The sequence below is a fragment of the Anolis carolinensis genome, chromosome 1 (genome assembly GCF_035594765.1).
Source record: "Anolis carolinensis isolate JA03-04 chromosome 1, rAnoCar3.1.pri, whole genome shotgun sequence".
Taxonomy (NCBI): Eukaryota; Metazoa; Chordata; class Lepidosauria; order Squamata; family Dactyloidae; genus Anolis; species Anolis carolinensis.
In genome coordinates, this window is record NC_085841.1 from 199173817 (window position 1) to 199198715 (window position 24899).

A 24899-nucleotide genomic window follows, 5' to 3' on the forward strand; every position below is an offset into this window, starting at 1 on the left:
CAGTCTCAAATAAACCCCCAAAATGAAATGATGAAGCTCCATGTGCTTTGACAAACCTCATGTTCCGGGGTAACTGTTTTTTAGTGAACTGATCTTTTCAGAGCTATGTGCATCAACCATTCAGGCAGTCAGGCAGTGTAATAACATCCTTGCATTAATCAGCAACTAAGATTTATAACTGTGGCATCACACTGATTGAACCTAAAATAAGCACTGTGACGTTTATACGATGCTTGTGCCCAAAGCATCTTCGTCCAAATGTAATCATTTGGCTTTAAACATTAGCATTTTATTGAATTCAAGTCCATGAATCTGTTTATGCCAGAGGATTTTAGAGAGTAAGTTCTGTTGGGTTTGTTCACTTTTTAAAAGAAATCATAGGACTTCATGATCTCAAAACGGATAATTTCTAGGTTCCTATTTCAAAGTGCATAGGTTTTTGATTTTTTTAAAAAAGAAAAGCGTACTTATAATTAAAATGTTCACTTGCAGAAAAATGTTCTGTTGCTCCAATCCAGTAAGGAATTTGCACATGAAGAAGAGCTATTCTGCATACTCAGATTGAAACATGGGAGAAAAATTATAAGAGCTCCTATTTCATTATTCTTTATCATGCTGCATGGAGGAAAGTTAAATAACCTGTGTAGATATTAAAACAGATTAATTAGACCCTGGCTGTGTGGCTGCTGGTTTTATATAACTCTGCTCTTTCCCCAACACTGGCCTGCGAATGTGATGTGGCCCTGGAAATCTTGAATATTACTGTCATTTACCAATTTGCCTTATGTATATTGATTATGTTGTTGGAGATTGTTGCACATCTGCTTGACTTGAGCAATTTTGTTTTCATCTTATCACTGCTGTAGGTTAATTGAATAGAGTAGTAAAGCTGTTTTATTTTGAATTTCATCACGTTTATACAAAGTTGACCAAATGTTTATAAGATTAGTTTTTGCTTCTTCTGTTTTTTCCTGGTAAGAGATTTATGATCAGCTCCAGTAAAGTTTGATCTTAGTACAAATAATTTTAGCAAGAAAAGAAATAATATTCCTGTTCCCAAAGCTGGGATGTAGGGTAATTTCATGATAAAACGAAATACAACGAAAAGCACATGTGGACAAAGACCTTCAATAAGCTATAAAATGGTATATTATATTAAAAAAAATTGTGTCAGGAGTGACTTGAGAAACTGCAAGTCACTTCTGGTGTGAGACAATTGGCCATCTGCAAGGATGTTGCCCAGAGGACGTCCAGATGTTTTGATGTTTTACCATCCTTGTGGGAGGCTTCTCTCATGTCCCTGCATGGAGCTGGAGCTGATAGTGGGAGCTCATCCGCACTCTCCTCGGGTTGGATTCGAACTGGAGACTTTCAGGTCAGCAACCCAATCTTCCAAGTCAGCAGTCCTGCTGGCACAAGGTTTTAACCCACTGCCACCCGGGACTCCTTAAAACCATTCAAAAACATTTATTTTTAAAAAATAGAAAATAGTGTGGCACACCAAGAAAATGACAGCAAGTTCTTTTCTATTAGACTACCTGTCAACATAAAAAGAATGAAACATTGTATGCAGACGGGAGCAGACATAGATGGAAAAAATTTACTTCTGTTGACCATTAGTTGAATGTCGCCATGCTTTGGCAAGAATATTGGAAAATGAATGAGAGATGTCTGCATTTTCATTTCATAGTAAACTTGCTTTTATGTGAACTTAATACACAATCCAACTAGGCACACTTTTGCAAGAAGTTTACTCTTGAGTTTATATGCCAAGATTTATCACAGTTCATAGGTTAATTTACAGTGTTCCCTCACTTATTGCGGGGGTTAGGGTTCCAGGACCACCCGCAATAAGTGAAAATCCGCGAAGTAGGGACGCTATATATTTATACATTATTTTAGTAGTTATACACTATTTTAAGTCTTTATCAACCAATTGTGTGTTGATAAATTGCCTTCTTCCCCTCCCATTGCCGCTTGGGCTCCTTTTCTCTCCCTTTGGCATCTCCTTCCTCCCTTCCTTGGGCTGTAAATTGTAATTTTTTATGATTTATAATATTCTTTTAGAGTTTATTGAAAAACCACGAATCAGCGAATCCACAAAAAACGAACCACGAAGTAGTGAGGGAACACTGTATATAATTTGTACATACCATTCTGTGGGCAAAGAGCGATCTCCACAAGCCTTGACCCTTGAGGTGCATAAGAAATAAAATTTATTATTATTATTACTAACATATATACTCAGCATTTCCTAGGTATCATTAGGACTGTTAACCACCTATTTCTCCCTTCTCCAGCTCTGAGAAGGCTTACCTCAAAATATACATCAATGTTGGTCAAGCTCTCTTTGTGGCTCTTTCTTTCCTTCCTCCATTCCTCTCATACACGTCAACCTTCTTTCCCAGTGACATCAAAGAGGGCCACTTTACCTAGCAACAGTCAATCCAGTGAAATCACAGAGAGCCACTTCAGCTAGCAGCAGCAGCCTTTGTGATACAAACAGACAGTCAAAGTGCATACTTTCACGTGTGTGTGTGTGTATACATACATACATACATACATTACACTGGCCCTGTAGGTCTCCCTCTACCCTTACTCCCAAACCAAACTTCCAGGGGTTGCATTTCCCCTATTACAATATAACACATACACATTTTACCTTTTGAAGTTCATTAACTGACCAGATCATCACTTCTTATTTTTCATAAAAGGAAAAGAATCTTAGAGCCCAAAGCTGGCTTGAAAATTGTCAGAATTATGTTTAAATGACAAGGGTTGAAATGGACATGATCTCAGGACTTGTTGGCTAAAAACACTATTATTACTCTACATATACTATTTGTAATACTTATTAACCCCTCATTTAAGAATCTTTGGACAATAGAGGAGTTGGTATCCCCTAATTAGATTTGAATCGATTGGGGAGAGGGGATGAGAAACAGTTCCAAGACACACGGAGATTGGAAAAACTAAGGACCAGGAAAGCACATCTGCTCTGCTCCCTGACTTTCCTTCTACACTGCAGAGATCCAGATACTATCCCACAATTTCTCACAGATACATATTTATAAACCTTACTTGCCTAATTTCCAACAGACCTCACAATCTCAGAAGATGCCTGCCATAGATGTGGGCGAAATGACAGGAGAGAATGCTTCTGGAACGTGGCCATACAGCCTGGAAAACTCACAGCAACCCAAGAATGATAGTGTTATATAGTAATTTTTTGTCTTCACAATACTAATTTACTGATAGATTAAAGCCTTTAGATTGTTTAGACAATAATTCAGACAACAATTACAATTTGATAAAACAGTTAAAAGAGTTAAAAGAAACAATCCAAATAAGAATAATTAAAATGAAGTTTTAATGAATAAGAGCTGGCACAGAAGGCAAGAAGAACTTGGAATAATATAGAAAATATAAGAAGATTTGGCTATTAAAGTTAGATGACAATATAATTCCTCTTTTTGTTGTACGGATATATTTAATTTGTAATATTTTTAAGTAATATGTGTAAGGTAATAGCGATGAAGGATTAGATGTAGTAACTATACAGTAGAGTCTCACTAATCCAAGCCTCGCTTATCCAAGCCTCTGGATAATCCAAGCCATTTTTGTAGTCAATGTTTCCAATATATCGTGATATTTTGGTGCTAAATTCGTAAATACAGTAATTACAACATAACATTACTGCGTATTGAACTACTTTTTCTGTCAAATTTGTTGTATAACATGAAGTTTTGGACCTTAATTTGTAAAATCATAACCTAATTTGATGTTTAATAGGCTTTTCCTTGATCAGTCCTTATAATCCAAGATATTCGCTTATCCAAGCTTCTGCCGGCCCGTTTAGCTTGGATTAGTGAGACTCTACTGTAATTTTGTATAATGTTTTTCCCTCTGTCCCCTCAACCCCCTTCCTCAACAACATGCTAGATATTTAAGAGTTAATCTACTAACAATAACTGCACTACCCCCACCCTCCCTTTTTTCCCCTTTTTACCTGACTGTTCCATTTTCCTCACTGGCGTGAAGAAATCAGACACGTTGCCAGTGGGAATGTGTCAGGAGAGACAGCCATAAAAGTCAGAAATGGCCTCTGGTTAGTGAACATCCAGTGGCCAACATTGGAAGTTGACCCTCTTTGACATGGTGCCTTGAAATGCAAGCAGACATTAATGCTGCTTCATGATAGGGGCCAACCAATGTTTGTGAATGTCATCATTATCTTGTGTGACATGTCTCTTTTGTGACATTCCCTCTCTTATTTCCTCTCTTATGCTACAATGTTTTAATTCTGTTGGTCTGTGTTTTAACTTATGTTGTTGGGTTTGTTTGTTTGTTGTTGTTGTTGTTGTTGTTGTTGTTATTATTATTATTATTATTATTTTATCCACTTCATTTTTCAAAGTGCATTGAACAATCTCCAGAAAAAAAATCTGTTTAACATCTGTATCAAGTCTTTTATTAGAATTCAAAGATGAAGGAACCATTGCCAACTTTTGGAGGCTCTTGCCATTTGACATTGGCAGTCCACTTGGCGGTAAAAATAAAGCTCAGACCTTTGGTCTGCAGAGCAGGCCAAAAGGCAAGTGGTGCCCATTCATTCTGAGGGGTTGGCCAATTGCTTCAGCATACAAAAGAGAAGAAGCATGATCAAAATGGATCTCTGTATGCTGTATTAGGTATTTGATCACAGGATGCTTGTGGCATCTAGGAACAGAATGTTAAAAATACTGAACAAACGTGATATGGGATATAAAGGTTTGTGGGCATATCATATTGAACAGAACTAAAGTTAATGCCAGGCATATGGTGCTGTAACATATTGTTTCAGACAGTAATGTGGCAGAAGACCAGGGCATTGGATCACAAAACGGCTTTCATGGCAGTAGTGGGAGCTGCCATTATGGACAACATGGTATCATTTCAACGCCATTGTAAAGATATTGAGGTACGATTTTGATTCTTGGTGAGTTCCCCTCTAGGAGTGAAGCACTATAACACATTCCTGCATTGCAAAGTTTTTAAGCCACCCCTTTGTTTCTAAGTGATATGTGAACCTTCATTTTCTGTATTCCTATTCAGAGTTTTATCACACAAATTGAAAATCTTATATGTTGATTTCATTTTTATTTTATGATAGGTGATGTAGACGCACATTGAAATATAATGCACATCTGCAATCATTTCTACTTCCTGGTGTGAATTTTCATGTTGAATTGTCCTAAAAATAAAGGTTTTCCTTGGCCATTTTATAATCTTGTCATCAATTACAATTGTAGGTTCTTTTCAGTGGCTTCCTTCCAAAGCCTGATTCAGGTGGTGGTTTGACAAGTCATCCAAGTTCAGAAAGAAGCTTCATTTTTGTAAACAATCGGCCAGTGTATCTAAAGGAAATTCTCAAGGTACAGCCTTCTTAGCAATTTTTCAGAGATTATAAAATACTGGCTGAGATGCAAAGAATTGAATTAGCTGTTAACTACAGCCAGGTGGGATTTTATACTTTGCACTGCTGAGCATCAATTTGTATCACAGACAGATATTGACACTTTTTGTTTGTAATGCAGAATCAAGTAGAGATTGAAACTCCTAAATATATTTCAGTTAATTGAATTAGTTGCATGACTTTGTATCATGCTGTGATTTTTCTCTTCCTCATATTATGAAATTGAAACTTCCCACTTCTGAAATAATTTTGAAATCTCATTGATTCTACAAGATTATTCATGGGCGTTGGCTATGGCTTTGTTGCCTTTGTTACTTGCTTACAAGTAAGACCGATGTTGGGTCACAAGCTGAAGATTTTTTAAAAACTGTAACATTTTTGACTGTCACGTCCATTTTTTGTGTTTAACACAAGGAAATAATTGTAACTAGAAAGCCTATTATAATACGATAGTATTTGGCTTTATCACTAAAAAGCTTCTGAAACAAAAATTCACATCTCTTTGAATCACGGCGGAGGCTGGATTCTAATTACTAGGAAACCAATTCTTCCCTTCAAGATTTTATTTATCGTGTCAGAAGCAAATTGAGAATATAGTTATAATGTTTAGAAAAAGCACAAACAAAGTTAAAACTTGACATAATACTAAATTTCCTTTGACCAGAAGCTGGCCACTTGGAGTGCCTCTGGTGTCGCTGTAAAAAGGTTCTCCATTGTGCATGTGGCAGGGCTCAGGCTGCATTGTAGTAAGTGGTCTGTGGTTTGCTCTTCTCCACACTCACATGTTGTGGACTCCACTTTGTAGCCCCATTTCTTAAGGTTGGCTCTGCATCTCATGGTGCCAGAGCGCCTTCCAAGTCACCCAGTCTTCTGTGTGCCTAGGAGGGAGTTTCTCATCCGGTCTCAGCCACTGATTGAAATTCTGGGTTTTAACCTGCCACTTTTGAACTTTTGCTTGCTGAAGTATTCCTTCAAGTATCTCTGTAGATCTTAGGAAGCTATTTCTTGATTTAAGGCATTGGCTTGCTGGCTGATATCCAAACAGAGGATGGGCTGGAGATGTCAATGCCTTGGTCTTTTCATTACAAGCTGCTACTTCCCGACAGATGTCAGGTGGTTCAATACTGGCTAAACAGTATAATTTCTCCAGTGGTGTAGAGCGTAGACATGCTGTGATAATGCGGCATGTCTCATTAAGAGCTACATCCATTTCCTTTCAAGATACAGTAGGATAATTCTTGCTGTGTATATATACAGAACAAGGGTGCAGATTGCCTAGTTTTCCAAATGTTGTTGAATTGCAACACCCATCAGTCTTAACCAGCATAGCTAGTGTACAGGGATGATATTGAATAGCAGCTAGAAGTCCATACACTTCTTATCCCTGACTAAGTAAATTCCTTTTTATACATCTTATATTGTAGTTAGTTATTCCAATCTGAAAACTAACTGTTCAACATTGTCATTATATTTTTAGCTGGTTCAACAGTACTATAAACTGAAGTTTCAAATGGATTCTAATCGTTCATATCCTGTTTTCTTAATCAACATTATTATTCCTCCATCTGCTGTGGATGTCAATTTAACACCAGATAAATCTCAAGTATTGCTACATAACCAGGTACAGTATGGATAGAGGTGGACATGTGTGTAGAGAACTATATCAAATGTATTGTCTCTTTAATATGACATGGGTTTTAAAATAAACTATCATTTTAAATATTTAATGTGGGTTTTGGCTTGACTTAATTGTGCTGTAGTAACAAATACTCCTTATATAATGTACTTGTTTCCTTTTTTTAGGAATCCATCTGCCTTGCTATTGACGATATCTTGACTTCCCTATATGGACCTCTAACTGAGGTTGATTCTTGTCCAACCGAAAAGACAGATACTATTTTAGAAGATTCTTTCATTAATGAAGCAGAACAAACAACAATGTGTGCGAACCAAATTGGATCTTGTAGAAATACGAAGCAACAAGCTCGTATGCCATTGTTTTCATCTCGTAGCAATGGGAAAAACAGTGGAAGAGAAAAATACCCAGAGCTCCATTTGAATAATCAAACATTGTGTAATGATACATCTCAAGGTTTGACTTCTGAAGTAGATACATCTAGCAGCAAGAGAATTGGATATGACATATTTCAGGGTGCCACAGTAGAATTGTGTGAAGACCAACAGAACAAATCTAAAGGACTATTTAGTCCAGACAACAATATCTTCATGGACACTAATTTTGAAACCAGCATTGAAGGTGATCTAATGAATGACCATTTCCAGGAACCAGATAAAACAGAAGAACCCATCATGCCAAAAGAGTCTTCTGAAATCACTGCTGATCAGTGGAGTTTGGGGAATGCACTGAGGAACTCCAGAGGAGAAAATCTGGAGCCTGTTCAGATTTTAATTCCTGGAGGAGGAGGAGGAGGAGGAGGAGGAGGAGGAAGAGGAGGAGGAGGAGGAGGAGTAAAACCTCAAGAGAAAAATGATGGAGAAACCCAACAAAATCTTCACAAGGAAAACAACAACCAAACTATAAAAAGAACAAATGTGGTAAATGAGAAAGTGGGACAAATCACAGCTTATGATATAATTAGCAATCAGATAATAAAGAAACCAATGACCGCATTTGCCCTTTTTACTCAAGAGCATCGCTCTGGATTGTCGACTGAAAATACCAAAGCAAGTGCAGAAGAACTCACATTGAAAATGGAAGAAATGTGGAAGGCATTGAACAAAGAAGAGAAAAAGAAGTAAGTTTGCAGACTTTTCAGAGTTTCTGTCCTGTGTCAGTCATACCACTCAAAATTAAATTGCATCTTGATTAATTTCAAAAACAGAATGGAAAATGCATTTGGCATAATGGTTAAAACAGGGGTCCCCAAACTTTTTAAACAGGGGGCCAGTTCACAGTCCCTCAGACAGTTGGAGGGCCGGATTATAGTTTTTAAAAAAAACTATGAACAAATTCTTATGTACACTGCACATATCTTAATTTGAAGTAAAAAAAAAGGGAACAAATACAGCCTCAATGTTAATCATCTTAATCATCATCATCATCATCATCATAAAAATAATAAAGAGGGTTGGAAGAGACCCCTTGGGCCATCTACTCCAACCCCCTTCTGCTTTTGTGCACCAAAACATAATCAAAGTACCCCTGACAGATAGACACCCAATAATAATAATAATAATAATAATAATAATAATAATAATACTAATACCACCATAATAAAAATGGTTGGAAGACACCCCTTGGGCCATATAGTCCAACCCCCTTCTGCCTTTGAGAACCAAAACATAAAGCACCCCTGACCAACAACAAAAACAAAACAAAAACAATACTGTAATAATCAGGGTTGGAAGAGATTGCTAATCTTCAAGAAAAATAAATCCAGACAGGGCTGCAGAGGAGGGAGTCTGTTTGGCAAGATAAGACGAGAGGCCTCTTCCTTTTGCCATAGGCATGCCTCCATTATTGTTTTCCCTCCTCCATCGCTGAAGAAGGCACACACCAGGTGAGGGAGGAGGCGGGAAAGAAGTGTGCAAGGCGAGCGAGGAGGCAGGAAAGGTGCGCACCTTTCCCTCCTCCCTCGCCCCATGCTCGCCTTCCAATGGGAAAGCTGCCGGCTGGGCAATGGAGGACAGGCGCACGCCTTTTCCTTGCCTCATGTGCACCTTTATCAGCAGCGGCAGCGGGAAAAGTGTGCGGGGGCGAGGAAAAGGCATGCACCTTTCTCTCCTCCCTCACCCTGCATGCACCTTTCCCGCTGCCTTCCTCAGCAGTGATGACGGGAAAGCTGCGCGTGGGCTGAGGGAAGAAAGGCGCACACCTTTTCCTCTCCCCGTGTGGCCCTTCTTCGACAGCAGCAGCGGGAAAGATGCACGCGGGGTGAGGAAAAGGCGTGCGCCTTTCTCTCCTCCCTCACCCCATGCGCACCTTTCCCGCTGCCTTCCTCAGCGGTGGCAATGGGAAAGCTGCCTTTGGGACGAGGGAGAAAAGGCTCACGCCTTTTCCTCGCCCCTTGCGGCCCTTCCTCGGCGGCAGTGGCAGGAAAGGTGCCCGTGGGGGGAAGGAGACGAGAAAGGCGTGCGCCTTTTCCTCCTTCTCCTTCACGCTATATGCACCTTGCTTGGTGGAGGAGGAGGGAGCCACTGCCGCCGGGGGCCGGATAAATGGCTCCGGTGGGCCGCATGTGGCCCGCAGGCCGTACTTTGGGGACCCCTGGGTTAAAACATGTTACATTGATATTTTATAGTTAATTATGTGGTGTAGTTCATATGATACATTTCGTATTTAACTTTTGCTATACGGGCACTTCTCTGCAGTAGGAATGGGCAAGTGGGGGAAGCTAGGGGCCTGCATTAGTCTCTCAAGAGCATGACAGACCACAACCCCTGTACTGCGCCCCTGCAAAACAAAAAATTAAAACTCTCAAAAATATGGGGATTTGCCTCCAAATGTCTTCTGAGTTATAGGGAGCATTTTCACCTAGGTCTAAGATTTCTTATGGACATCAGAATAATTAAGATGGTTTGCACAAATAAGAATGCTACAAGTTGAGTTGGGTTTCTCAGTAAACTAACCAACCCACCTGTTAATTTAAAGATCACAACTAGGTCAAAGCAAAGCTATTAAACTGTTTGGGATTTTTTTTTCCTTTCAAGGAATTTTATGGTTTTCTTTTTTCCCAGATAGTGAGTGTTTTATCACTTACCTATTTTATTTTGGAGTCAAGCTCCCTATCAAGTGTAATTTATGAGAAATTAAAACTCACAGACGGGGAAGCCATCAGCTACCACTTCTACAACCCAAAGGCTTGCTCCAGGTGGTTTCCTTGCTCCTTCAGGGCTGGAGATACATAATTTTTTTGGAACTTGTTCCCTACTGGTGGAAGGATACAACTGCCACCCACTAAACAATGATTTCTTTAGGTGTTTATTAAACCTTTTTCTAACATAACTAATTTCCAGTTTTTATATGCTCTGCTGTCTCTTTATTCCTCTTCCCCAAACCCTTTTTGTCTCTGTAAGGTATGAAGAAAAAGCTGCCAGAGACTTGGATCGATACAAAAAGCAAAGCAGAAAAGCTATGGATCAAAGCACGAAGAGATTGTCAACAGATAAGGAGAAAAAACATAAAGCCAGATTGAAAGACTGTTTGTCTAACCAACCAAAACTTGACAAGCTTTTTCATTCTCAAATGGAAAAGAAACACAGTAGTTGCCAAGCAATAAAAATTGTGAAGGTGCCCTTCTCTATGGATTCATTCAGACGGAAACTGCACATTCTTGGGCAGAAAGAATCTGATAAAGATGAACCTTGCCTAATTCATCTTCTGAATTTTCCGGATGCATGGATAATGGCCTCTGAGAAAAAAATAATGATGCTGAATCCATACAGAATAGAAGAAGCCCTTCTGTTTAAAAAACTTCTTGAAAGCCATAAGCTTCCGATAGAGAAGTTGGACAAACCAGTTGTATTAACTGACAGGTAATGTTACCTGAAAGTGACGTTATCTTGAATACATCCATTTAAGTAAATAAGAAATCATATGTTTTGATTTGATAATCCTTTGATGTTCAGAATTATATGACTCATATCTTTGAGTTCATGAAACAAACCCAATACCCAGAACATAGTGTTGCAGTGATTTTTTAAAAACATATTATTTTGTTCCATAGTTATATGTTGTACAGTACATAAAGACAGTAAAATTGCTATGGCTTTAAAGTTGTTATATATATATATAAACAGATTAATAGTAAAACAGCAGTGATGTTTACTATCAGGAGTTCTGTTCATATTTAAATTGATAGTAGTGCTAGGAAGGGCTTATATACACACAGTCCCTAAGTTACAGACATCCAACTCATAGTTAAGAACAGGGGTGAGACAACAGTAAGTGAGAGAAATCTACCTCTAGGAAATTCACTCCTGAAAGAGTTATCCTGGGGAAAAGGTGTCTCCACTTAAACTTTGGCACCAATCCTTGCTTACATGACAACCCAAAATTTTCAACATCCAGTTGTCACAGGGACAGAAAGTGAACTGAAATTTTCTGAACAGGGCACAGGCAGTAAAAGAAATGTTGCAGACATGTTAACTCTTCTCTATGTTATTCAAAGCTTTAAAAATGGCTGTAGTTACACTTAAGAAATCGACCTGTTCCAGCTTACCTACAAATTCAACTTAAGAACAAAAGTACAGAACCTATCTTGCCCGTAACCTGAGTGTCTGTACTGATATGACTGCTAGATAGATTCCCTGAATGCCTTCATAATTTTATAATTGCCTGTTTTCTCTTTGCTTTATGAATTCATTAGTATGGACAATTGAGAACATATTTCTGTGTTCTGTGTCTATATATAGCAAATATTTTTAAAAGTACTCTATATTGTAAACTGTTATGCAAGCTCTTTAGCATATTATCTGGTATTTGCTGATATGTTAGTTGTGTACTCCATTTGTTTACAGGGTTTTTTGTGTTTTATTATTCCCTTAAAAGGCTTTAGCAAAAAACATTTTACCATAAAAATAATCTTAATTGCTAACTAAACCTGAAAGGAGGTATCACTAAAATTGCCTCTATGTGACATTCATCTGTTACATGAGACATTACAAGCCAGGGCAGTAGAACATAATAATAATAATAATAATAATAATAATAATAATAATAATAATAATAATAATAACAACAATATAAATAACTTCATTCTTATAACCCGCCTCCATCTCCCCGAAGGAACTTGAGACAGCTTACATGGATATCAAGCCCAGCATAAACAGAATTCAAGTTACAACATTAAAAGCACATAATAAATAAACAATATAATTAAAACAATGAAAACCAAAAAGTTTTAAAAAATCATAAAATATATCAGTCAACATCACAAAACTAGTAACTGGAAAAGGTTGACATATTCAGGTGTATGAGGGAAGGAGGTGGCTTGTGCAAAACACAGAACATAGGAAAAGAACCATAGTTAACATGGTGCCATGAAGATCTGAGATAATCTTCAACAATACCAAGTATAAAAGGACCTCTGATAGCTCAATCAGAAAATCTTTTACATAGCAGAATAGATGATAAACACAATTCCTAATTCAAGAATGATAATTGGATTCATTTGTTGGAACAAAACAAGAAGTCTGGTTAAATGTTATCTTGGTGTAAGCTTTAGTGGGATTAAATTCACTCATCAGATGCATCTCTAGCCTAAAAAGATTTATGCTACATTATAGTTGTTAGTCATGGAATAGTCACCAAAATCCAAAGTCTTCCATGTGTGTTCATTCCAAAACTGAAGTTGATGTACTCGGCAAAAGTATATTTTCGAATAACAGTAAGTTCACTTCAGTATGCCCCTGACCATTTGAAGCTGCTTGTTCACTGCTATATCAGTTGGGACGTCTCCTCTCCAAGTGACCATCAGTTTAATAACTTACAACTTGAAAGTATTGTCCTCCAAACTAATGTATATAAAAACAACAGTTTAAAACTTTAGAACACACTATAGATTCTCAGAAGACTTGACTTATTACCAACAGTAGCATCTACTAGAGGAGCCCTCGGCAGTGAAGAGGGTTAAACTGCTGAGCTGCTGAACTTGCTGACCGAAAGGTTGGTGGTTTGAATCTGGAGAGTGGGGTGAGCTCCTGCTGTTAGCCCCAGCTTCTGCCAACCTAGCAGTTTGGAAACATGCAAATATGCGTAGATCAATAGGTACCATTGCAGTGGGAAGGTAATGGCGCACCATGCAGTCATGCTGGCCACATGACCTTGGAGGTGTCTATGGACAATGATGGCTCTTCGGCTTAGAAATTGAGATGAGCACCAACTCCCAGGGTCAGACAACTAGACTTAATGTCAGGGAAAAACCTTTACCTTTACTTTATTAGCATCTACTAGACCGAATAGCAACAATATGTTTTATTGTGGGGATATGCAAAACCCATGGCACATGCAACCCCCTCACATCATGTTGAACTACACACAAACAAAACCCTGTTATGACTTCCTGGTTTCCTGTTTACATCTTGCTTCCTCCTACCTGCTTTCCTCATTTATTTCATTCTGTCTCCTTCCTTTCCAACTTCCACTTCCATTTTGCACTTTCCTATTCTGTCCTCCTCCAAGATCCACCTTACAATCCGCCGCCCAGTGCCTTTGCTTGTGGCACCGTGCGCATTTATTCTTTCCAAGCTCATGCCCTAACACAGCGGCTATAACCTTGGCCCTACGAGACACCGCTGCCTCTTCCCGTTTGGCTTGCACGGCCTCCCGGGACAAATAAACCTGATTTGCTATTTCCATTATCCTCTCCAAAGTCAAATGAGTCAATCTAGCATCCTTTTGTAACCTTCTCCGTATATCCGGCCAACATTGGCTGGCAAAAACACTCTTCAGCACTATCCTTCCTTCAGCTCGATCACTAGGATCATCCATATCATAAGGAGAAAACTCCTCAAATGCTTCCCTGAGCCTTTCTAGAAATGCTACTGGACTTTCATTCTGCTCCTGCTCCATCTGGTAGATCTTTCTCAAATTTGGAACTCTTGGAGTCCCTTTTTCCAGGGCACAAACATTCAGGTTCTGATACAGCCTCAATGAGTTTCTACCATTTGCTGTACTCAGATCCCCTTGAGGGTCTACTCTCACTGGGAACACTTTCTCTTGGTATACATCCACAACATCCAAACTTCCAAACAGTGCACTGAGCACAAACACAAACCAAATACAGCATCCAAACCACCAAACACAAATCCAAACCAAACACAGCATCCAAACCTCCAAACAAGGCACCATTTCTGCCTCGGCTGTGTACTCCTTCAATTGCTCAAAGTTATTCAACATACATCGGAGGGGGGTCATTGGCCCTCCTGTCCCTTTCGATTCTTTCCCACCCATTGGGGTACGCGGATTTGACCCTGGCCCGCACAGCCGGAAGATCAACGGTCTTCCTCCGCTTTCCCACTGGACGTGAAAGATTATTTTCCTAGTGGAGTATGTCCCCAGACCGTGGTCGGACCATCCTTGCACGTCTTGCTACTAGGGCCTGCCTCCGGACCTGGTCGGATTCCCCTTGCAGGTCTTTCCCAGAGCTCTCTTCCCTTTGGGGTTCTCTTGGTTCCCAAGGGATTCCTACGGGACCCAGAACTGCTTCTACAATTTAAAACTCTCCCTCCCCGCAATGCTAAACAACAAGCGGTTTTAAGAGGTATACTTGCCTAATTCTCGTTCCGTCCCGCGGCGGCCGGCCGACTTTCCCAACGGTGGTTGTCTCACAACTTCTGTTTTGGAGGAGAGCACGCCTTTCCTTCGCTCGGGTGCCGCGAAGGGAACCACCGGTCTTTACCTCTATTTAGAGGCCGTGCGCACGTCTCGGTGCGGACCGTACGCAGCACCCCGGAAGGGGAAGTGGACACGCCTTGCTCCCAAGAGCAGCTCTTGAGTGGGCTACAACGGAACCTTGGCAACTAAAAAAACACTACAAAGCCCAAAATTTCATCACTACAAAGCCCATAATTTCATCCCGGACGAGCCCCCAGAAATGTAAGGGGTGATTTGGGCGTCCCCCAGACATTTATACATTACCCGAGTTCGCCAAGCCGCTATGAGACCATTCAAGAGCCCAAAATAGTTGAGGACAAAAACACCTTTATTAGGTAGCTACCGACAGACAGGGCAACACGGGCTGTTGCTGATCCAAACTGTCTGCCCCGAGCCCATCGGCTCAGGGTCTTTTATACACTTCTCTAGTTCCCCATTTTGAACTGGGCTTTACTGGAAGAATTACAAGCACTTCCTGAGTTGTAAACAACTTCGGGATATTGCCCAATCATGAACTGTAGAATATTTCAACAGGTGCAGCAAAAAGTACATGTATTGCATACATTTCATAAACATTGCATAAATTTCTCAGAATCGGCACAACTGATCATTGCTAAACATAGAACACATGTCATCTGTCGCAAGACATCTAATTGCACACTTTGCCTTTACTCTCAAAGGGAGACTGATTTTCTAGTTTCAACCATACAGGCATTCCAAAATGGAATCACTTTAGTTCAGTGACTCCTTCACTTTCCTACTTCATCCCTTGATCTTTCTTTCTCTTTGTGCACCATAGAGGACAGAATGCCACGACACTGAATTTCAATGGCAACATTAGTGCTAGAAGGCAGTGATGGAAGGGGTACAACCCACTTTGAGTTCTAGAGGCTCTCATAAACCCCTCTGACCTTGGTAATTTGCCCACCCCCATTTGAGTGATATCTCAGCCTTTTGCAACAAGAGAAAAGAGAAAAAAACAGAAAGAAAACAGTAGATGCCACAAAAAACGGAACCATTCGTATTGTTTTGCTCTTGAATCAAACCAGAAAAATTGAACTTCCAGCTACAACTATGACGAGCGGACAGCAGTTGCATGACCTATAGAATTTTGTAGTATCCAGAGCAGTGGTTCTTAACCTGTGGGTTCCCAGGTGTTTTGGCCTACAACTCCCAGAAATCCCAGCCAGTTTACCACCTGTTAGGATTTCTGGGAGTTGAATGCCAAAACAGCTGGGCACCCACAGGTTGAGAGCCACTGATCTAGAGAATGCCCTTCAGATAGCTAGTATTTTCTGTAAGTAACAAGCTTTTATACACTTATAAAAATAGCTAGAACCATTAGTATAATTACTGATAATTCTAAAAACCTTTTGACATTTGCAGAATGATTACAGACATTTCAAAATACAACTTTCCTTGTCTCTTCTTTCAAGTCTTCAACTTTAATCAATGTTTAGTCTTCTTAGGGAGTCTCAATATATGGATGTTCTTTGCAAGATGCCCAAAGAAAGTGTACGATTTGATGGGTCTTCATATCTGTTGGATTCAAGACTTATAGCAAATGGATTCAAGATAAAGATAATACCAGGTATGATGACATGACTTCATATTTTGGTTGTGACTCTGAACCTTCAATTACTGACATTTGTCTCTTTTCTTCATTGTTACAAGAAATTGTGCTTATAGTTCTTTAGATGTATATAAGGGAAAATGAATTATTTTGGATAATTGAGGAGAATAGTAATGGTGTAATGGTGGTGGTTTTATGTGGCTTTCATCTTCATGTTTCTCCATTTTTTGGAAAATTAACTGTTACAGTAGAGTCTCACTTATCCAAGACTCGCTTATCCAAGGTTCTGGATTATCCAAGGCATTTTTGTAGTCAGTGTTTTCAATATATCATGATATTTTGGTGCTAAATTCGTAAATACAGTAGTTACAACATAACATTACTGCGTATTGAACTACCTTTTCTGTCAGATTTGTTGTATAACAATGTTTTGGTGCTTAATTTGTAAAATCATAACCTAATTTGATGTTTAATAGGCTTTTCCTTAATCCCTCCTTATTCAAGATATTTGCTTATCTAAGGTTCTGCTGGCCAGTTTAGCTTGGATAAGTGAGACTCTACTGTATTCTGTTTTAAATGGATCTCTTCAGTTGTAAGTGTTAAGCAATGGGGAGACAAGAAGATATCATATGCAGTCTGCAGGATGTATGTGGTCCACCCAAGATTAGCACATAATTCATGTACTCATTTAAATGTTTCAAGAGTATAATGTTTCATTCCCAGCTGTACAGGCATGTATTCCTTGTTTCGAATAAATGAGTCATATATGCTGTGTAATTAGTTTCCTGTGTAGGAATTTCAAAATAGTTCATTTACACGTGTAAGATTTTTTATCATTTATGCTTATGTCTCCCAAGGCAAATTTCTTTTTAAGCCCCTTAGTTTGTATATAGTTTCAGGTGTTCATTTTCTACAGTTTTGTCCAAATATATTGTGCAGAACATTCTTGATGGCTAGAAAACAAATTCTCCATACTGACTCCATGTGAAGCATATAGTAATTTTTTTCATGTCAGGAGTGACTTGAGAAACTGCAAGTCACTTCTGATGTGAAAGAATTGGCCATCTCAAGGACGTTGCCCAGGGAATGCCCTGATATTTGATGTTTTACCATCCTATTTGAGGCTTGTCTCATGTCCCTGCATGGGAAGCTGGAGCTGACAGACGGGAGCTCACCCCACTTCCCGGATTCGAACCACTGACCTTTCGGTCAGCCGTCCTGCCAGCACAAGAGTTTAACCCATTGCGCCACTGGGGGCTCCAGCATACAATGATGATATTTCATAAGAAATGAACACTATAGTTAAATTTTATCTACGGCTGATCTGCACCAGAGGTAAAGGTGAGAGAGACTCATATAGTGCCTCCCATTTGCAATAGTATTTCAAATTTACATAGACCAAATTAGGTTTAATGTTAGAACAAATGTTTCAGGTACTAGAAGGAATGGATGCTCAGCTATGCTAGAAAATGATTTTTTGGCATTTAAATACATAAACAGGATCTTAGATTTAGGAACAGTGTTGGTGCCCTCTGCAAAGTAAAGTTGTGAAAAAGAAAAAATACATACAAATACATGAATGATCTGTGCATTCAATTTAATAGCCAGTGTAATACTAGAATGCCAGTTTGTTCAATCATATCCTTAACCTATGAAATCTGTTGTCCTGGAAGCATCTCATGGCCATCAAGAGGAGTGTTTCCTCAAATTTATGAGGAATAAATACAATATCTAGCTGCAACTATGAAAGGAGCTCCCCTATGTGGAGATTGTAGGCTTCGGATGGCCATATACTCAAAACAAACAAAACATGGTTATCATCATGTACCCTTTACTAGTGTCTGGCAGAGCTGTTGGAGCTAGAGGTAACTGTGATTTGACCCAACCTAGATCTCAGTCAGTATAGTCCAACAAAATATGTTCTTATTCTGCTTGATTTCCTCAAAGCTATTTGAGACCAAACTCTGCTAGTTTCCCCCTCCTACACAATCATGTGTAATTTATATAATAATTATTAGACTTAAAGTCACTAGATTTATGTTAAACTCCATGGTACAGTTTGACACATTTCTCAGTTGAGTGTCTTCACAAAAATTAAGGACAAAAGTTTAAGTTTTTCTCCTTTTCAAGTTGTTTTAATTTACTTTACATACATGAATGGATGCTTTCCAGCAGCTGTAACCAACTTTTTAGTTAAGTTTTGGTAAAAGACAATTACAGGTTAAAGTTACTCTAGGATACTTTACATGTTATCTGCAATGATATTTAATATTCCTTAATATGGCTTTGCTTCTAGATAGAAGGTCTATGCCAGTGGTTCTCAACCTGTGGGTCCCCAGGTCTTTTGGCCTACAACTCCCAGAAAACCCAGCCAGTTTACCAGCTGCTAGGATTTTTGGGAGTTAAAGGCCAAAACATCTGGGGACCCACAGGATGAGAACCATTGGATTCACTGGTGAAAAACACTAGGATAGCTTGCGAGTATAGACCTGACTTTTCTGGAGCCAGACTTGGAGATTTTCTGTTCCAAGCTAGGTATGCTGCAACCTTCTGTTGCATGTTCCTTAGATTAGCCATATATTGTATGTTTTACAATACAAAATTCCTAAAGTGGCAAATTTCTACTAAACTGAGCCCTGCAGGAGGTTAATTTTAATTGGAATATGATGCCTCAATAGTAATTCACTAGGTCCTAGTAAAGATATACTGTGAGTTCTCAGAAATGCTATAGCAACATGTGTTGCTGCCCCATGCTCCATATGTAGCGCGATGACAGATCTGCTATAGCATATGGGAATCTTAAAAGATAGGTCTCAAACAACAACAACAACAAACTTGGAAAACTATCTTGATGAAAAATGAATTCCCTCCAACAAGAAGTATTTTCTTAACCCATGGACAACTTCACTAATACTCACTACAGGCTGAATTTAAACTCGGTTTATAAATAAAGCCTCCAGTCAGCACATTTTACAATGGGTTCCAATTACATATGATACTACTGTAGAAAGAAAAGTTTCCATTCAGTGAAAAATTCTTTCCTTAAGTCTCCCAAATTTTACCTCTTGCCCTAGGGGTCAGGGTTCCAGATACAACATTACTTTTTAACTAACTCGTACTTTAGTGCCTGTAACTTAATTCGGTGCCAAAATCTATAGGCAGGGGGGAAAACATGTTAATGCCTATATAGATAGGAGAATTTATCAATCACTGTTGGCAGAGAGATATTTCATGATATTATTTTATTTGTTGTTTATTGTGCTGTATCGCAGCAAGCAGTTTCCTTTCTTTGATTTGTTTCCTATCTTTTTTCCATTTTTTATTAAAGTAAATAAATCAGAAAGGGAAAACTTCCTAATGTCAAGAGATGCAGTGAACGTACCTTGGGGCAAAGCTGGTTGGTTGGTTTAGCTTTCTCCATTACAACCATCACCATACTTTTTGTTCATTTGAGAAATTAAGGTGCCCATACCTCCCTAAATTCTTGACACCTGTAGCTTTTACATTACAGTCAGTTCAATTTCAGAAGCTAGGATAAACTGATATCTTAATCTTCATATGTTGCAAAAGTTTAGTTTTTATGAACACAGAAAATAATGTCTCTGAGCAATTACAAATAGGAAAAAGAAAGAAAATTTTAAAAAGATGCAAAACATAATACAGCCGGGAGACCTTAATAATCAGCTTGTATGTCTAAATGTACCAAGTATTTATCCCATTTGTAATACTAAGAGAAAGGTAGGAAAAGGGTACAAAATATTTCTTCCATCTAAGGCTGTGGTTGCCAACCTTTTTTTTTTTTTTTTTTGGCCAGGGACCACTTGACCCGAGACCACTCTCCAATATTAGTACCAAAAGGGTTACAAATCAGTTTTTGGTCAACTTTAGATTCGGTTTGGTTATTTGGGGAGCTGATTCAGAAAATTGGATTGGATAGACCACATCAGCTCTAGTTTCTGATACAGAATATAGGCCATCCAGTAGTCGCCATCTGCTTGCCCACTGAAAACTATATTTAATAATCTAGAGCTGATGTGGTCTATCCAATGCAATTTTCTGAATCAGCACCCCAAATAACCCAGGAACAGGCCTAAAAATGAAGACACCAAGGAAAAAATGTTTTGGTTGGACTGTGTTATTATCCGTAGTAGTAACAGTGAGGACCATATGTTACCTCTTGTGGACCATTGTGGTCCATGGACCACAGGTTGGGAACCACTGATCTAAGTCAAATCAAATTAAATAGCTAAAAAAAAAAAACATTTTTGTAGTATCCAGTCTGTGGCTTGGGTTGGACAATAATTTCAAATGCATTATTTGAAAATAAAATGGAGGGATGCTTGAAACCTAAGCATTTGTCTGGCCTTTAGTCATTCACAGTATATATTGGAGCTTTTAAGAACATGATTGTCTCGACCCTATCTAGCCATTTCTTCACACTAATTCTCTCAAAGGTTTTCCACTACCAAGCAGTTTCCATATACCCCATGGCCAATAGTACAGCAATCAAATCCTTGTGCAGCAATTTATCATTGGTTCTGACATATTAACAAAAATACCTTGGTTAGGACAAAAGTGCTGATAACCAAATCCCAGAAAAAAGACATGTGAGCAATCTAACCATATATACACTGAAATGTCTTTCTCCCCCATTTCTTTGCCATCCTCCAGCCACGTTGAGTTCCTTATTGGCATAAAAATTAAATAAATTAAATAAATAAACAGCAAAATTAGTTTATGGATACGAAGTAGCTTGACTGAGCAGAAGTGTCCATAGTTTACGTATGCATTTCTGTCATGCAGCCAGATCCCAGGGCTGAATTTCCAAGCCCTGAATCTGACTTCATAACATAAACATGCGAGCACCTGGCGGGAGAAGATAAAATGAGCCTGGGAACTCAGGGGTGAAAGTATAAACAATTATAATTGCTGTAGTGTGGGGGGGGATAGAAACCTTGGTGGAAATGTGATCCAGAAGGTGGGGTTTGATGATGATATTTGCGTGTGATATTACGTTGCATCAGAAGTGATAAAATTAGATGTATGTAAACATTAGGTCATTCTCGACTTTTCCAAAGTCATGTATTCTTCAATAAAGATTGTGTTTGAGAGCAGCTGTCTTTGATCTGCGTTCAGACTGGTCCTTTGAAGTAAGCCTGACATTAAAGTCGAGAATCCCATTTCTCACCCTCCTGCGGAATTCGCAGTGAAGTGATAATGAGCGAGGAAGAAGATCAAAGCCCAAATGAGGCAGAGAGGCCTTTGCAAGGGGCCCGGCCGAAGAGAGAAGAGACGCTGCAAGCCATAGCTTCCTCTACGGGGTACCCCAAGCCGAACGGCGTGACCCAGAGAATTCCCAGGCTCGGAAGAGGCGTCTCTGCAGCTGCAGAAACCAGTTGGGGATCTGGAGGAAGTATGCCGGAGACCGTGGCCCTGCGGTTATCCATCCTGGAAACTAATTTATCCAGGCTGTCGGAAACCGTGGGGAGATTGGTGCCATTATTGGAAGAGAATCTCCAGAAGGAGGCCAGCCGATATGGCGCCGAGAGAGAACCAAGCAAAGAAGGAGGTTGGAGCCAGAGGGGCCAGCGGGCGTCAACGCAGAGCCCCGTGGCGGCAAGGGACGAGGGAGATGAGGAATACTGGCAGGAGCTGCAGTTCCGGGACAGCATGGCGCGAGAAGTGGAGCGTCAGCGAGCCCTGGGGACCCTGAGGCCGCCGTCTCCAACAGAGCTCCCAACCCCCCGAATGGGCGTCGGGGTGGAAAGGCCACTGGGGCCAGGGATCGGGTCCAGTGGATTCGCAGACGAAGGCGGAGAGGAGCGGGGGGTCCAGGAAGAGGAGGAGGATGTGCCGTACGACGAGGAAAGGCGAGATGAGGGGGCTACAGCTAGGCCAGTATGCGGATGGGCGGAAGAGCCAACAGCGGCGGCAGACTTCCAGGAGCCGCGCAGAATGACCACCGGAGTGGGGCGCGGCGTGTTCCAAGGAGCCACCCGAGGAAACCTGATGCAACCCTTCCCCATGCCGCCCAGACAATATCAAAGGGCTGCAGAATGGATGCCTAGAAGGGAAGATCTCAAGCTGGAATACGGAGGGGAATCAGAGGAACTGAACTTTTTTCTAATTAGCATTAGAGGATACATGGAAGACAACGCACACACATTTCCCTCCGAAGCAAGCAGGGTTCGAGCCATCGGCAACACACTAAAGCGAGGAGCAGCCAGCTGGTATGTGCAATTGCATGCCAGACGCGACCCATGCCTGAGGTCAGTGCCCCGCTTCCTCGCCGCACTGGAGAACCGGTTCAGAGACCGGCTAGGGCAATTGAGGGCTCGAGACCAGCTGAAAGGAATAAAACAGAGGGACAAAACGGTGCCCGAGTACGCAGAGGAATTCCTCCACCTCGCGGAAAGGGTACCGGAGTGGTCTGAAGTAACCAAAGTGGAACTATTTAAAGAGGGACTACGCCCCGAGATTTTCAGCTGGGCAGCGCACAGAGACGACCCCGAGACGCTCCAGGGATGGATTCAACTAGCGGGGCGCGTCGAATCTACCCTGGCACAAGTAAAGCGCTTCAGGAGCAGCAGCGGCCAGCAAAGACCGGTGGCGAGAGGTCGAGGAGAAACGAGGAAGCAAGAAAGACCCGGAGGGAGGCCGGGGATTCCCTCCAGAGGAGACGACAACAAACCTAAACCGGGATGCTTTGTATGTGGGAAGACGGGCCACCGAGCAGCGGAATGCTGGGCCCGGAAGGGGGAGCCGCCAAAAGCCCCAAAGCCCAAGCCAGCAACCGGGAGGCGTGCGGAGGAGGAGGTGCAGGCCCCAGAATCTTCGGAAAGATTGGTGAGTCGGGACAAACGCATGATAGTAGTACCAATTTGCCTCTCGGGGCTAGAAAATCGGGCCACCTGCAAGGCGTTTGTAGACTGCGGGTGTTCTAGGAACATTATAACCCCAGAATTAGCAGGAGCGCTGAAATGCCAGCAGATGGCACTTGACTCCCCAATTGCATTTTCGCAGCTAGATGGATCAGTCGCTGCTGGGGAAGTATCTACAAAGGAATTACGGGGAGTTCCATGCAAAATAGGCAAATGGGGAGGAAGAATATCCTTTGTGATAGCCCCTATTGCCACATACCATGTAATATTGGGGATACCATGGCTCGAACAAGCAAATCCTGAAGTAGATTGGAGAGGAAAAAGCTTAGCATTTAAAGAACAGCAGATGCAATGGGAGATAAGCAAAATTGCAGAAGAGGAGGACGAGGAAGACGAAGCAGGGGAAATAGACCCACAGCTATTGCCACCTGAATACAGAGACTTTGCGGATGTTTTCAATCAGAAAGAGGCCAGTAAATTGCCTCCCAAAAGAAATATAGAAGTAGGGATTGAAATAACCCCAGGAGCAGACTTACCAAAACCAAAAGTGTATCCCATGTCTGTGCAAGAGAAGGAGGAATTGAGAAAATACATTGATAAAAACCTGGCTCGAGGCTTCATTAAGCCATCTAATTCTCCTCTCGGGGCTCCAGTGTTATTTAGGAGAAAGAAAGACAATTCCCTAAGATTGTGTATTGATTATCGAAATTTAAACGCAATTACCAAGGACAATAAATACCCTATGCCCTTAGTCAAGGATTTAATTACCGTATTGAAGAAAGGGAGCATATTTACTAAACTGGATTTAATTGAAGCGTATCATAAATTAAGGATCAAACCGGAGGATACTTGGAAAACCGCATTTTCCTGCGCATTCGGCCATTTTGAATACGAAATTTTGCCTTTCGGGTTAAAAAATGGAAGCGGCTGCTTTATGCAGCTTATAAATGAAATACTACACCCGTTATTGTACAGAGGGGTGTTCATATTCCTTGATGATATCTTGATCATTTCTGAAGATAAGGAAAAGCACGTAAAATTGGTCCGGGAAGTTTTGCAGAGACTAAGAGAAGCAAAGCTGTACGCAAAACTGTCCAAATGTGAATTTAATAAAACTCAAATTGACTTTCTGGGATATCGGATGTCTCCAGAAGGGTTAGCTATGGATCCAGCTAAAGTAGCAGATGTGAAAGAATGGGGAGTGCCTCAAACAAGGAGGCAATTACAATCATTTCTGGGGTTTGCAAATTTTTACAGACCCTTCATAAAAGGCTTTGCACAAATAACCGCACCCCTTACAGAACTTTTAAAAACAAAAGGGAAAGGGGAGACAGCAAAAGTGAAAGCTCCCGGCGCCAAACTGAGTTGGACGCCAGAATGCCAAAAGGCATTCGAGACCTTAAAAGAATGCTTCACTGAAGGACCCATCCTAAAACACCCTGATATCAGGAGCCCTTTCATAATCCATTGCGATGCCTCAGACTGTGCGTACGGGGCAGTGCTATTGCAAAAGGATCAAAATGGGAACTTAAAACCCTGTGGATATTTGTCACGGAAGTTCAGCGAAACTGAAAAAAGTTGGCCAATATGGGAAAAAGAGGCATTAGCCATATTAAAAGCCTTAGAATGCTGGCGACACTTCCTCGAAGGAAG

General features: G+C 40.5%; 1 protein-coding gene across 3 annotated transcripts in view; it reads left to right on the forward strand.

Annotated features, from left to right (window-relative positions):
• pms1 (PMS1 homolog 1, mismatch repair system component) overlaps positions 1-24899 on the forward strand; it is a 64087-nt gene that overhangs the window by 35023 nt on the left and 4165 nt on the right. Inside the window, exons 6-11 of one of the 3 annotated variants that reach the window (XM_062963713.1) lie at positions 4844-4960; positions 5292-5414; positions 6933-7076; positions 7259-8211; positions 10493-10951; positions 16253-16383. In XM_062963713.1, the coding sequence (XP_062819783.1) occupies positions 4844-4960; positions 5292-5414; positions 6933-7076; positions 7259-8211; positions 10493-10951; positions 16253-16383 (1927 nt within the window). Of the gene's footprint in view, positions 1-4843; positions 4961-5291; positions 5415-6932; positions 7077-7258; positions 8212-10492; positions 10952-16178; positions 16384-24899 lie in introns of all 3 variants that reach the window. The other 2 variants (XM_062963717.1, XM_062963724.1) reach the window with 2 other exon arrangements.